This window comes from Mytilus trossulus, chromosome 1 (genome assembly GCF_036588685.1).
Source record: "Mytilus trossulus isolate FHL-02 chromosome 1, PNRI_Mtr1.1.1.hap1, whole genome shotgun sequence".
Classification (NCBI taxonomy): domain Eukaryota; kingdom Metazoa; phylum Mollusca; class Bivalvia; order Mytilida; family Mytilidae; genus Mytilus; species Mytilus trossulus.
This window is the reverse complement of record NC_086373.1, coordinates 76,794,109-76,810,377: the sequence shown is the minus strand read 5'-3', so window position 1 is coordinate 76,810,377 and position 16,269 is coordinate 76,794,109. Positions and strand designations below refer to the sequence as shown.

Below are 16,269 nucleotides of genomic sequence, written 5' to 3'. Positions count from 1 at the left end.
CAACTTATCCTGCTGGGACACAATATTATAGTGCAAGACCATTTGTTTTATAAGGCAAATTAAATATTGTGACACTCTCTGAGATTTCAATTACAAGTTGGAACAGTTTCAAGGTGTCCGCTATTCAGTTTCAGCACATTAAATAATGTTTGATGAAGGGTTGACGATTTCATTGGTTATGTAACCTGATTACTAAGTTTTTTATGACTAGATATCGGAATTGGATCCCCATTTCACTAATCAATATAAACAGTAGCGAAAAGTGTCTAGTGGCGAACTGAATGATCTGGGACTATAATAGCCTCCCAGCATTTGTGCAGTTTATTTTGCCACTTCGGGTCTGTTCAAAAATTGCGATGAAGCCAGGATGTTTAAATCTCGCAGGGTAACCGTGATAAATTATCCAACATTATTGTGACATGCACTGCAGATAATGAATGTAAGATTTCGTTTTGTATAATGATAATGTTATAATTTCAACTGACAGAGTACTGATGCACTGAATCCGAAAGCGTTCCTTTTTAACTTGGCCATTTTGCCAATATAACCCAAAACACTCCGAGTTTCCCGTTCCGAAATCCGGGAGGGATTCGAACCACGAGGATGAATTACGCTTTGTAATTCGTAAGAACAATCTGGAGACGATTCCTACTGAGCAGAATCCTCCGTGGGAATCAGATCCAGATTGTCTTACCATTGTGCATGCACTAGCTCAAAAAGGTGAATGGCACGACGGCTTCGGATTCAACCACGTATTTTGGCTCGGGATACCGACGTGAAAACGTTTACCTAATCTTATGTGTAATGACAGTAACACTGCTATTGTCTTATTAATATCACTTATCAAAGTAGTTAGATAGTTAGTACCCTGACATCATATCCATATTATATACGTTGGCGGCAATAAGTGAAATTAGGCAATTAACTAACGCGGCTAGGCAGTACTTCTATCGCCTAAATGATGTTAGGCATCAGTAGTCTTACATCCAAGGATTTAAAATGAAATCCTGGAAAAGGTGTAGAGCCTAAAATATGTATACAATATAAGGTCAATGAAAGAAAAATATAAACTTTTTTGTATGATGCTGAGAAACTGGGAAAGAGCGAGGTTTTACCGAAAAAAAGTTTTTTTTATTTTTATGACATTGTTTTATATTGTTTTTATACTGCAACACAAACTAAATTACACATTGATAGCTTTTTAAATCGTTAAACAAACGTCAAACGAATTTTCACTCCTTAATGGACCCCTGACTATGGAGTAAACTTACTATACAAATCCTTGGTATGTTACTATATTTAGGAAATAATTACATTAGGGTTGTAAAAGCGATGACCGTGCGCTTCCGCGCTTCATACAAAATGTACTTCGGTCAATGCTTTTACACCACAATGAAGTAACAAAAAGAGGCATTCAAGTCTTAAATAAACACAACTAGTTGCAGTACCAAATAAGTATAATCCGCTAGATGTTGTCGCAGTCTCTCTGATTAATTCAGGGTAATTTAGGCCGGTTGAGAACAAAACTTTACGACAAAACTTTAGAGGTGATTTCAGCTTCCTAATTGTGAACTTTCATTTTTATCCCAGCAGTGCCTGCATGAGGGTTATATATCTCTCCCATTTGATACTATATATCTAGGAATCACATTTCCTATCGATCATGATTTCTTTCCTTGAAAGAGAATTGCTATTCACAATATTCAAACCAAGCGTCCCAAGCGGTGAAGTTGAAATCGTCCCTTCGATTTTTTCACTGACAACTGTTTCACAGATGACGATGGACATGTCCAAATCGGAACTACAACCCTATCCTCTTTTCCTCCTAATGTTACCTACCGAATACGACTTATCACTGGGTATGTACTTACATGAGCAAAACGACGAGTGCCACATGTGGAGCAGGATCAGCCTACCATTCCGGTGTACACGAAAACACCCCGGGTTTTGGTGGGATTCATGTTACTAAGTACTCAGTTTTGAGATTTCTAGTTGTTTAGTGTATACTGTTTTAATTTGCCTTTCTTTTGTTTCCATGGTGTTTTCTTTTATTTTCGACAGATTACTTTGTATGTCCCTTTGGTATCTTTTGGCTCTCTTTAACATTCTCATTTAAGTGTGTCGAAAGTCAAGAACCTCGTCAGGGATGTCTATTTGTATCTTTTTTTTCTTATTTTCTCTTGATGTTGCTTGCTCATCTGTGATAGAGTAAGACTGTGATAAATAATTTACATGCAACTATTCTAGACTCGGTCGGATTTATGGTCTAGCTATTGTATAAAAATCTGTCTATTGTTAAAGACTTATGCTGACCTCATAAGTCTATTTAGTTTTTGTGTCGTTCGGTTACTGTCTCACTGACGAATATTCTTGTATTTACAACTGGAAAATACTACATGTATTTATATAGTTTGTTAAGCTCGCATTCCATAGTTATAACATTCTTGAACCACTGCAAATCATATCCAGTATTCAAACGATAACGACAGCAGAACCAAGTAAATTCATTCAGCATGCATAATCTTTGCTTTAATTCTGCATGGTGATCCTTGACAGATTAGATAAGACATAGATATGCTAGTGATCAAAACATAAGAGAGTTTTTGAAATAAAGTCTCGCCCATGTTACTTATTATGATGGAATAAATAAGCCTGATCAAAGTCAAGTCGACGGCCATATCCTATAAGAGGTTGACTCGGCGAAATATAATCAAATATCTTGGTCTCTCTATACACAAAAAATTGAGTCGAAACAAACATATAGACAACATCGCAAAGAAAGCTAGCTCGACCCGAGCTTTCCTTCCAAAAAAACATCTAAACCTGTCCTAGTAAAACTAAAGCCTTATGTTTTCAAACGCTTGTAAGACCACTCATGGAAGACCATGGAATACTCTAGCACCATCTGGGATACAGTTACCAAGGACAATATAAACAAATTAGAAACCAAACAACGACGATGCGCACGATTTGTACTTAATGATTATAGAAGAACAAGCAGCGTAACATCAATGCTACAAGCTGTAATTGGAAGACATTGCAGGAAAGGAGAGCTAAATGTAAAGCCATCATGTTTTATAGAGTAGTACACGAACTCCTTGCCATACCATCTACAAACTTACAGCCAGTAACAACAACAGTATGAAGGCTCAAAGAACGGTTCCTTTTGCAAGGACTCAAGTATATCTATACTTGTTTTCCCCAGAACAGCAGAGATTGCAATTGCATCTGAAAACAAAAATGTCGACATTGTCAGCATGCTAGTTTTCGCCAGACTTTATGGAGGTCTTCCAGATACTTTTTTTAACATTTTTACATTTCAAAGAAGACCTAAACAACACAGGAAGCAAGTGAAGCGTTTATCAATACTGAAGGATTGACTGATTGATTGGTGATTAATGGAACTTTCAACACTATTGTGAACTGTTATAGGTTAAATTTATTAAATCAAAGACAAGCTCTGTCATAAACAGAGTGTACATGGTGAAGTGTCTTACAGGTTATTGAATTTATGTTGTTACATGAAGGTTATACTACAAGTATCAAATAAACCTAACACTATCAATGTTCTGTGATAATGAGGTAAGACGAACAATGCCATACAGACATATAAACCTTACAATCATTTCACTCACCAAATATAGTAGATGATGATCTATTGCTTAAAGTATCTGATAAACTGACAAAATTACAAAAACTAATCATTGACCAATTAACAATGAACAATCAGGTCAAGGTCAGATAAACCACAAAAGGAATATATATGTACACCTTACAATTGTCCCAAACACCAAACATAACTAAATTTTATCTACATTTCAAAAACCAACCAAAGCACACAAAAAATTAAACCATTGATCCATGAAATTGAGATGAAGACAGGATGAAACAGGCTAGATGGACATGACCACCTTACATTCATTTCATACAACAAATATAGTTGAACTATTGCTTATAGTACTTGAAAAAAACAGACCAAACACAAACAATAACGTTGTCCAGTAAACCAAGAAAATGAGGTGAAGGTCAGATAAAAGCTGCCAGACTGACATGCACCCATTACAATTATTCGATACACCTGATTTTATTGACCTACTGCTTAATGGTATTTGAAAAACACATCTAATCATGTAACCTTGCTGACTGATCCATGAAATGAGGTCAAGGTCAGTTGAAACCTGTCTGGCAGACATATAATTATATACCAAATATAGTTATTGTGTTACTCTTAATTTTAATGACAATTTTTTTTTTAACCTGTCGGTGAAACATGAAAATTAGGTCAAAGACTGTGACATATGAGACAGGAAATTCTCAACCAAATGCACCTGCATACAAGATATGAAGTATCCATGTCTTCTACTTTCAGAAATAAAATTAACATTGCTCTCAAATAGTAATAACTAACGTGAGGGTACCCAAATTGCACCTATTTTAACCTACACTAATTGAAGATTCAGACAAGTTTTTATTGTGTTTATTTTGTAGATGTATCAATCTTTACTACTAGTATATGGTTTCACCAATTTCATTTTGAATCCATATGAATGAAAGAAAAATTGGTCTTAACTGACCTCCAAACCATCAATAATTCTGTAATAAGAAGTACCCAAAATTGCATTTATGCTTAAATTCGCATAGTCAAAAGTTGAATAATAGAGCATTTGTTTAATTTCTCAAGTATTTTGAACAATTGGATATTAGTCCATGCTTATTCTTCATTTTTTAAGAAATGGATATTTGTATTATATTGTATTTGCTAATTTCAAAAAGATGACGTTTCTGTACATTTTGCTTTTTCAGTAAACATTTCATCTGTTGTTGAATACTGTAAAAGATTTGTGCATATCTAAATATTTTATTCTATGTTGAAAAACGTGCATAATATTGAATCATAAAAATACAAAATTGTTTAGTCTCTGGGAAATCTTGGTAATAGCAACCATACCTGTATTTTGGCATAGCAAAGGGTAATGTTTTTCTCTGACTGTTCATAAATTTGTCTTAGATGCATGATTTTTTTTATTAGTTGTTATTGGTTTGAACTAGCTTTTAGTAACTGTGAGAATTCTCAGATCTGTACTTAGTGTCTATTTGTTGTTGGCATGTACTAGTACCTGTCCACGATTTTGTTAGATGTATTTCTATTTATATCATTCTATTCTAATTTGTTTTTTTTTTCTTTTTATGTACATATATAATTAGCACATTAGTTTTTTTGTTTGTATTGTTTTACATTTGTCATTAAGGTGCCTTCTATAGCTGACTATGATGTATAGACATTTCTCATGGTTGAAGCCTGTACAGTGACCTATAGTTGATAATTTCTGTGCCATTTGGTCTCTTGTGAAGAGTAAACTCATTGGCAATCATTCAACATCCTATTTTTTATATTGAGAAGCTTTATCTTTTTGATTGAAGGTTGTTTGTTTTTTTTATTCTTTCTTTGTTTGCTGTTTTTATTCCCTTCCTTTTTGGGGATAAATGGAAGGGAGTGTTATTGATTTTTCATAAACAATAAGCACAGTAATAATTAAGCAATCAGAAAGTGGAAGTTAATTTATTATGGTTGATACAACAGAGTATTTACAATACTGATCATTTTCAAAATATGGCAATGAATTACAAATAATAATGAAAGTAGAAACTTTATAAATTGTTTACTGTGAATTTTCAAAAAATCATTGAGACAAATGAGATAAATGAAATGTTGGCAGTAGATTAATCATGTTTTGTTTACAAGAATTCATGAAAATAAATCTGACATGCAAAATAGTCTATTTTTATTCTTATTACGTTGTAATATAAACAATTATCACAATAGATCAATAGACTAAATTGCACACTTAAATTGATTCAACAATGTAACATTTTATTCAAGTACATGTAGCATGTAGCAACAAACACTATATGTGGGTTTACAACATTTCCCATTTTTTTAATATATGTTTTAGTTAGTAAGAATAAAACCATATAAAAACCTCCTTACAACTCACAATTTGGAAAATAGTTTTTTTTAATAGTTAGCCTGAACAGAATAACAAAATATTTCTTGTACTATTTTGGTTTTTTTTTAAATGAAGAGACTTCTATACTTCGCCTTGCTGATTTTTCATCAGTTCAATTTGCTAGACCCTAGTTTTCAAATTATTCTTCTAGAACTGGATTTTCTTCTCTAAAGGATGCTATCACAGTTAAGTATCTAACTAGGTCTAATTATTGATAAGTTAAATGAGAATCTGTACAAAAATTGCATAAATAATAGCACTCTTGCAAAATTTCATCCAATATACAGATATTTAGATTTCTCAAAAACATAAAAACATTAGTCTATCCATAATGTATGACAGTGTCAGCTTTTATAAAACAAAAGAGTATTTAAACTTGACAATAAATATATACCATAAAATCTAACAGTATATAAAAACAAAGGTTTATATCACCCTGGCACCTAACAACACTGTAACATTAAAACATATACACATAGGAAACCTCTCAACATTTAAAACAATTTAAAACTTCAAACTCTTCAAAAATAACCTCTTACACATTTTATAACTCTTTTTTGTATACAATTAATCATTTAAAGTATACAATCAAATAGTATGAAAGTCTTCACAATTAAAAATTTTCCCAATTTCTTAAAATTGTCTCAACCTTCCAACATATGCTGCCGTTCTGAAGATGCACGATGTAACTTAACAAAGTTTTTGATTATTTATATTTAAATATGCTGTGAAACTTTATATTAACCTAACAGATTTTTATAAAGCATTTTGAACTATTGACTTTTTTTAATTTCATAACAGTGTGTGTCCCTATGATTTATTTGTTTTTACTCTAAATAAACAGATGAATTGCAGTCAAAACAAATTTCTTACACAAATCTTTTCAACCTGTAAGACAGAAAAAGTAAGACTGTCAAAATCATGAAGCTAACTTTTCAAGAAAACACCAGCCTGTTTTATAAAAATAATTTCCTACATACACTGTAGAAAATACTGCAAGTACAATCAAACTGCTTTCAATAAAAAAATATCCAACCTGGGATTTATAATAAATCAATTTAACTACAGGTTTCATTGAACAAGAAATTCACCATATTCATTTCAATAATGCCAGATAATTTATCAAAAAGAGCGAATTATTTGGTCAGTGAAAAATTTATAACAGCAAGAATAAGAAAAGAGGATTTCATTCAATATCTTCAATTTCTGAGTCTCCCGAGAGAGGGTTAGGTTCTCCTGTCACACTACACCGGTGTAAAATAGCTTTCTCGTAAGCCCGTTGCACAGCCTTTCTCACATTTGGTTTTCTGTTTTCTAATAATTTAGCTTTGTCTAAGCCAGAGTCTACACCTAAAGGTTCTAACTTGTTTCTTGGAAGCCACTGCCTAAAATTTAAAAAAAAATCAAATGGTACAAGTCACTAGCCATATATAAATTTATTATTGTTATAATTAGCAGTGTTATCATATACATATACAATGTACCATCATGTGTGTGTGTAATGTTATGATATGTCATTATGTGTGTGTTAGTTATCATTTACAATTATGTTTTTGGTTATTTTTTTACATCATGCGTGTTTTGTTGACCGCTTGCAGTGATATCATATGAAATTGTGTGTTATGTTATCTATGCCCTGTCATATAACATTTACATTTTCATATATCATTGTGTGTTATGTAATCTATACATTAACAAATACCATCATGAATGTTAGGTTTTAAATACAAGTTTATATACAAATGTGTGTTATGTTATCTATGCATTATCATAACCCAGTGTGTTATGTTATCTGTTCATTAACATCTACAAGTGTGTTATGTTATCTATACACTATCATATACCAATGTCTCCTATGTTGTCTGTACATTGTCATATACCAGTGTGTGCTGTGTGGTGTATATATCGTCATATACCATGTGTATAATGTTATCTATACATTATCATATACCAGTGTGTTATGGTAACTATATATTGTCATATCATTGTATGTTATGTTTTCATAAACCATAACTTGTTATAGTTACCTACCATGTACGTTTTGTATCAAAGAAGAGTATGAGGTAGACATGTTCATCATACTTTCTCTGGAGAAGAAGAACATCTTCTGGTGGGACAGGAATAGGAACTCCATTATGGAAATAACCAGTCTTAGGCATTTTAGGATTTATTATCTGTAAAAAAAACACCATAATCATGTTAAAATGAACAAGCATTCTGAGAGTATTGCATGGCAATATATAGTCACCTACTGGTTAAAAATTAATTTCACTGGAACAAAATTCTTACTTGATCTATGACTTGTCATGGTATAAACTATAAAACAAATATAAATATCTTCAAGCATGATGAAAAAAGAGGGTTTATTTTATATAAAAACTACCAATTTTCCTCAACTGCCTCTAAACATCACCATACTTACTATGAGTAGTTTTTGATTTGTCAAACAAAGCTTAAAAATATTGCAAATAACTTACAAGAGCAGGGTACCATGGGTAGCCTCTACATTTAGCCCAAACCAAATCAAGAGGCTCCAATGGTATCAGTTCTTCTGAATCACAGCTTGTACTTCTTCTTGCCCTTCCTGAAGAGAAAAATAAGAATTTAGATGATTGAAATAATTTTACTGAAGTCTAAAAGCGAACAACTAAAACACTAATACTTCTGTCTGAATTATAATGGTATCTTTCGAAGATAAATATTTCTAACTATTGTCTTGTCATCAACAGAATGAGGAACAAAGAAAAAAATCAAAATGACATTCTTCTGGAACTTCCAAGACAACTTCCTGCATCACACTTGAAATAATAGCAAAGCTAACCAGCTCTCACCTGAAGTATATGAGTACAATTACTACTTAGCACTGAAATGGAACAGTACTGGTTTATTACAATTTCTGAAAAGACAAGTGAAAACCTTTAAACAACTATCAACAAGAAAACATAATCTTAGGTTAATTATATTTTGCCCATTAAACTTTTTGGCAAAATTCTTTTTTCTTTATACAGTGAATGATGGTCTGTATGCAAGAAAAAAGTATTTTCCAGGGAGACAACTTCTGAAATACTGACAGCCACTACAAAGATACAAAACATTGTAAGATTACTGGAGTAAAGGTTTATCACAGTTATTAGCAAGTCATGCAATAAATATTGTTACTTTATAAACATTAACCATGCAACATCATGCTGTTATATAAGTCAGGCAATTTATAACTGCATTGGAAACATATAAATGAATAATGGGATATTTTTATTCATAATTATACAACAGAAATCAATGAAATCAAACAGGTTGCAGTATAAATTTGACATGCCTTATCTGAAAGTATTTCTAAATTTGACAAGCTATTCAAATTTCCAACTTTTAATGCTAGCAGGTGGGCAATTTCTATTTTCCAACCATGAATGTTTGCAATACATGTTTGAGTTTTGAAGTTCTGTTGCATGTTGATATACTGCAAATTCAGAAATGATTGTTTACATTTAATCATTGTCAAAGTGAGATCATCCTATAAAATTTCAGGAAATCCTGCATACAAATAGTTCATTCAAAATTTTAAAACAGAACTTTTGATTAAAGAGATAAAAATTCTCTCACAAATGTCACAATAATAAAAAGTATCAAAAAATTTCTATTTTACAATACATTGATTAAATGATAGCTGAGGAACCGTAGCTCTTAGGTACTTAGTTATTTTTTGGCTATTTGCGGTCCGTTTTGAAATAGGGAAAATCCATATCTCTATGATCCGCAAATAATCAAAAAATAACATAAAAGCTACGGTTCCGCAGCTTATGAAATGAGTGCTTGTAATATTCTGTGAATTTGATGACCTTTCTTTCAATAAATGATAATAACAATTTGACAGAATTCAAGAACTTCCTATTAAATGTTCCATAAAACATTAACAAAAAAGAGCTAACTTCGCTGTCCAGTGTAATAACTGCTTTCCAAATAATCTATATTTTGGTACTCATCTTAAAATCCTCTATCTATCTCTCTCTCTTAAACATACATAATTAGTACAGAATGTTTTAATACTTTGATCAACAAAATTTAATTAAAAAGTTTAAAACCCACAACAAACAAAACACAAGCTAACAACCTGAGTAAAAGCATGCCAAAGTATGTCTATACCTATCTCATTTCTGTCATCACGGAGACATTCCAACATTTCTGTAACGCTGTTGATTTTATGTCTCAATACATTGGTTGATTCACAGTGCTTCATTTCTGTTTCTGGTGCAGATTTATTTCTTTTTTGCTGGACCATAGGTATGACAGAAGAAATTTTTGCCACATGACTTTGATTTATTCTAACAAAAGGTTCAGATGAATTCACAACTTTTTTAATTTTATTGTTTTTCAGACAAGAGTTCTTATCATCCGAAAGAAAAATTTCCGCATATTCTGCTTCACAAGCAAGCTTAACATGCTGGCTGGTTCTATTTGTGCATGCAGGGAAAGTTAAACATTCATGCAAGCTAGATTCACCAACTGCCTTTGAAGCTGAGGTTATTATGGTTGCTACAATTAGTACCACACAAGGAGAAATACATTCAACAATTTTAATCACTGCTTTTATCAAATGAAACAAATTAATTCAAACATTATAAAAAGAAAATCAACAAAGATAAATAAAAATATTTCTCCCTGAATTTATATTATAAAATATACATTTGCAAAGCAGTGATTTCCCAGTTACAAAGAAAACATCCAAGTTTGGGTGCTCTGATTTTAATATTCATACAAATATTTTTTAAATATAAAAAAAACAGCACCAAATAAGCCATTTTATAATAAATGACACAAATTTATTGCACAAAAGTCAAGAGCACTAACAAGGAGATTTTCTTATTGAAGGATCAGCCAGCTTGCTCATAGAAAATATCACTTTTCTTAAAATTTCTATCAAACATTTTTGCTGGCATAAATTTCGGATTATTTGATATCTTCTGGTAACAGCTGTCTATCACTAGCTTGGGAAAGCACTGCAAGGAGAAAATGAAACAAGGTGCTGGTTATCAATATACATAGTCATTGTGTTAGCAATCATATACACATATGGTTTCTATACTAATTCAAAACTAAAAGGACATATAAATAACCGTAATGATTTGTAATATCAATTTCTAGCGAAAGAAAAAAATAAACTCATAAATATCAGGAATTCTAAAAAAAATAAACACTTCCAAATTTGAATTACAAGTAAAATTAACAGCAAATAAATATGGTATTTGGTTTGACCTTAAGACCAAAATAGTTTATTAATTAAATTTGCAAACTACTTAAAACTAACTTGTAACCTTGTTTATTTTGTACTTTTGAACTTTTTTTAAAAAACTTTACACAGAATCATAGAGGTTATATTATAACTCATCCAGTATATTAGGACACACATGATAGTATGTTACTAAACTCATGCAACATATTGTAAGTGTAATATTATATATTTATACACATATTTATACACAATCCTTTCACATTTAATCAGCAAAGTTAAAACCAGTATTAGGCACATACATATTAAAATATTATATATATAATCCACAGAAAAACCTTGATTAATTATTTTAATCAATTCATCTGTATAATTTTAGTTTAAGAATATAAGTACGAGATCATATTTCAAAAATATAAAACAGTTGCACACTTACTAGAGTATACAATACAGTATATAATTGTTCTAGTTGTCAAATAACATATGTACCTTCATTTAAATTTTAAATACTTGAACCAATTTAGAGCAACATCAAAAGCAAAACATGCAAATAAAATTAACAAATCAAGTTAAATAAATGCTAAATACAAGCAATTGGCTTTTGTTTTCTTCAAGGGTAAACTTTTCTTTCAGTACATGTAATTTGAAACAACAAGTCGTCTTTTAATGATCTATACAATGTACCGAGAGTGCACACACTGAAACGTCTTGTCTGCTTTACTGACCATAATTAATTTAATGTTGAAAGCCTTCAAGAAGTTTTAACTACAAGTATCACATAAACTTCACATGATCAATAATCCATGAAAATAAGGTTGAAGTAAAAAAAAACTTGCCATACACTCTGCATACAGACCATGTGCACCTTATAAATGTTCCACACACCGAAAAGCAGACCCAAACAAAAACTTATTATTTACACATGAAGCATGAAAATGAGGTCAAGGTCAGATGACCTACCAGACTGACATGTATGTACAACTCATAATAATTATATACACCACATATATTTAACCTACTAGTACTACATATAGCATCTGAGAAGATCTATTCACTGATTCATAAAATGAGGTGGAGATCAAGTGACAGACATGAAGAGCTAGACAAGGAACCAATATGTATACCAAATATTGTTATCTTATTACTTATAAGTGAAAAATTCAAATCACAATGGAAAAAAACCCACTTTAATCAGTTTCTGATCTATGAAAATGAGGTCATGGATAATGGGAAGCAAAAAATCAGAAACTTTGTAACACTAGACATCTGCATACAAACTAGAATGTGTCCATAGTACACGGCTGCAAAACTAGCACTATCATTTTACATGTTCAGTGGACCGTGAAATTGGGGTCAATACTTTAATTTGGCATTAAATTTAGAAAGATTATATCATAGGGAACATGTGTACTAAGTTTCAAGTTGATTGGACTTCAACTTCATCAAAAACTACCTTGACCAAAAACTTTAACCTGAAGCGGGATGAACGGACGAACAAACGAAATGAGGCACAGACCAGAAAACATAATGCCCTTCTACTATCGTAGGTGGGGCATAAAAATGAAGCATCAAGGTCTACTACCCTCTAAAATATAAAGCTTTATACAAAGTTGATGCTACTGCCAGATTGTAATCTCACAATGTAATTCTGGCAATAAAAACAGTAATGCATGATACATTTAGACAATAAATGTCTACTCAGGAAAAGCTGGTTAAACAACTAAAACCCCATGCAAAGCAATCTACAAACAGATTATGATGTCTTTATTTTATTAAAGGTGTGAATAGTACAAGCAATGAAATAGCTTCAAATGTGTTGATTTAATCTCCTCTCATTTATTACACTATGACTTAACTTCAGACTAAAACCAACCGTTATGGTACCCTTATTATTTACCGTATTAAAGTATGAACACCTATATCTTCAATAAACTTGATGAATTAATGATGTGAATGACAATGATGATAGCACGTACGCTTTTCACCAACAATCACACCAAGAAAACTCTATCCAAAAAATGTCTTACCATATTTCGCTGAGCTTGGAGAATTAGATCCGTCACTTTCTGTGCCACCATCCTCAGACAACTTTGGTAAGCCATTTGAATTTTGATCTATCCACGTATAAACAAAAATAAAGCAGCCATCAAGCATCAATCAGGCAACAATTAAATTTTAATGATTCTTCAACTTCTACCAAGCACTTTATGTGTATTAACATTTAATTCAAGTATACTATTAATTTATAATTAAGTTTTACTTGTAAAAGCACTATATTTTTACTAAACTAAAAATATCTACTGTGAATTACAGTTCTATGAATAAAATGTGTGCAAAAACCTATAAAATACTTCAGAATTTTGGCCTAATGATATAAAGTAATGTAATCTTCAATCTTTTTCACTTTGAAGATTTGTTGTAATTCCTGACTTGATTCAACACCAATAATTGCCATCAGAAAATGATAAAAGAAAGCACTGTCATTTTATTTTTTAAACATTCTTATGTTTCATTTTTCAAGAAAGGAAAATATATAAAGCAAAAGAAAATCTATTATGTCTAGTGATAGCAATTTATCACTTACTCAAAAATGTTTAATCCCAAATCACAATTATCTTAAATTGTATCTGACCAAAGAAACAGCATGTGTTTTAGTTCGCTTTGAAATGGTAGAAATGAATAAAATCACAACATGGGTCAGTAATAACAGGATGCATTTTTTCTCTCTCTTTTCATTTTGCTGAACATGCTGAATATGAAAAAAAATGCTTTTATGTGATGCTACTAATATCAAACATTAAGAAACTGTCAATATTGTATAGTATTAAGCTATGAATTAAACATATGAACATGAGAAAAAAATAACAGCTAGACAACGATTTTACCAAAAGACTCGATCTGAGTTTTTTAAAACATAAAATAATATTTTGAAAAAAGAACAGATTTACATTTGGGAAGCGCATAAAGGAACTTATGAAGTTGAAGGTTCATTAGATATACAAAAAGCAAGCAAAAATTAAGTGTTCAAAAAAGCTAGCCAAACAAAATAAATAGCTTGGTGCATTATTTAAAGCAAAATGCCCATTATACAAAAAGTGCTTCCAAGTACAAAACTTAGTACATGTATGCAGATATAAACACTGGTTCTAGGATATAAATAGAACAAAACTCAAAAACTGTAATTCAAAACATTGTACCAAACATTTCTTGGAGGTGTGTGCAGGATAGTTTTGAAAGTGAATGAAAATCACAGAGAAATAGCATTGTACAACTATCAATTTGCAAGTGAATACTTTTTATTAAGATAAAAAAACAAGTATAATAATACAGTGTAAATGCTACCAGTTACAGAAATAAATAAAGTCTGTTATCTGTGAAAACGTCACTTCCAGGAAATTAAACTTTATTAACAGACAATTATACTTGTACCATGTATATAAAACTCAATAGGTATTCCAATTCAAATATTTGATACAATTTTTCTACAGTTGAACAATAATGTTGTTTTTCTTAAATCTAGTTACCATCACTAGTGACAGCAAAGCCTGGAGTCTTACCTGATCTACTATTGCTACTGGATGAACCACTTGAACTTTCCGATAATGAATCGTCACTAGAACTTATCACAGATGAACTTTCAGATTCTGACGAACTTCTTAAATTATCTGGTCCTCGATATCTCATGAAACTGTCTTTTTTTGTTAGATCAGGAGGATCTGCAAATTGAGATATAGGTTCAACCATAGAACTAGTCCTTTTCGGTGGAGATGGTCGTAAATCCCGATCAGGAGATGCTAAAGCACTAGCAGATCTCTTTCTGGCTGCAGGACTACCTGGACCTCTCAGCCTCGGTGATGTTATATTCATTGGTTCTAGTACAGGTGGTTGAGGGGATTCTGTAGAGTCTGTAGGTACTTTTTTGGATTTCGGTGGCCTGCCTGGCTTCTTACTTGTAGGAGTACTGATAGGTGGTGTATTAGGTGTGGTTACTGGACTAGAACACCGTGAATTGTTTTTTGAATTAAAACCTTTTTTGCTGAATAGCACCTTAGTTCGTCTATTTACACCTGCTGGTGTGGTTAATGATGAGCCACTTTCCTCAGTTTTTGATGATGAAGTTGATGATTCTGTTGTACGGGAACTATCAGATGATCGTCTTTTTTCTAAAATATATACACTCCAAGGTAAAATAAAAGTGTATAATAAAGTGGTGTTATAATCAATACTTATATTTGAACCTTTTTTTCATTTTGCAAGGTCTGAAAATCTGTTATATAATTTTTTTTAGGACCTAATTTTGCATTGAAAAAATTTGTAAGGGTTCCGCGGAACCCAGTGTCTCGCCTATTTTTTGCTGCAAATCGCAGGTTCAACAACAATGAGGAAAAAAACCAATAAAAATATTCCTCTTGTTACTATTTTATGATTGTAAGAAAATCTAAGTCCATCTAAAAGTAAATTACAGAAAAAAACGGAGTAATCTTTTTACAAACTTTACTTCTTGATACAATCTTATGATCATAAATAAGCTTCTATCCCAGTTTGGTATAAACCCAGGATAGTTTAAGAAAGTTATTAAAATTTTAAAAACTTTAACCACAGAGTGAATGTAATGGTTCCCCGCAGAAAAACTAAGTCCATTTAAAAGTAAAATATGGAAAAAATGGATTTATTTATTTACAAAATTTACTTCTGGATACTATCTTATGATCATAAACAAGCTTCTGTCCCAGTTTGGTACAAACCCAGGATAGTTTAAGAAAGTTATTAAAATTCTAAAAACTTTAAGCACAGAGTGAATGTAATGTTTCCCCGCAGAAAAAAACTAAGTCCATTTATAAGTAAAATACGGAAAAAATGGAATTTCATTTTTACAAAATTTTCTTCTGGACATTATCGTATGATCATAAACAAGCTTCTGTCCAAGTTTGGTACAAACCCAGGATAGTTTGAGAAAGTTATTAAAATTCTAAAAACTTTAACCACAGAGTGAATGTTTTGTTTCCCCGCAGAAAAAAATAAGTCCATTTATAGTAA

At 31.5% G+C, this 16,269-nt stretch overlaps 1 protein-coding gene across 8 annotated transcripts in view; it reads right to left on the bottom strand.

Annotated features, from left to right (window-relative positions):
* Positions 1–5,544: 5,544 nt before the first annotated feature.
* LOC134685397 (peregrin-like) overlaps positions 5,545–16,269 on the bottom strand; it is a 29,754-nt gene continuing 19,029 nt past the window's right edge. For 2 of the 8 annotated variants that reach the window (XM_063545131.1, XM_063545141.1), the window contains 6 exons: positions 14,790–15,395; positions 13,260–13,346; positions 10,149–10,538; positions 8,486–8,592; positions 8,040–8,182; positions 5,545–7,393 (listed from right to left, as the gene is read on the bottom strand). In XM_063545131.1, coding sequence (XP_063401201.1) covers positions 7,195–7,393; positions 8,040–8,182; positions 8,486–8,592; positions 10,149–10,538; positions 13,260–13,346; positions 14,790–15,395 — 1,532 coding nt within the window. In that variant the 3' untranslated portion in view covers positions 5,545–7,194. Of the gene's footprint in view, positions 7,394–8,039; positions 8,183–8,485; positions 8,593–8,839; positions 8,905–10,148; positions 11,003–13,259; positions 13,347–14,789; positions 15,396–16,269 lie in introns of those variants that run through there. The other 6 variants (XR_010101295.1, XR_010101296.1, XM_063545154.1 and 3 more) reach the window with 6 other exon arrangements.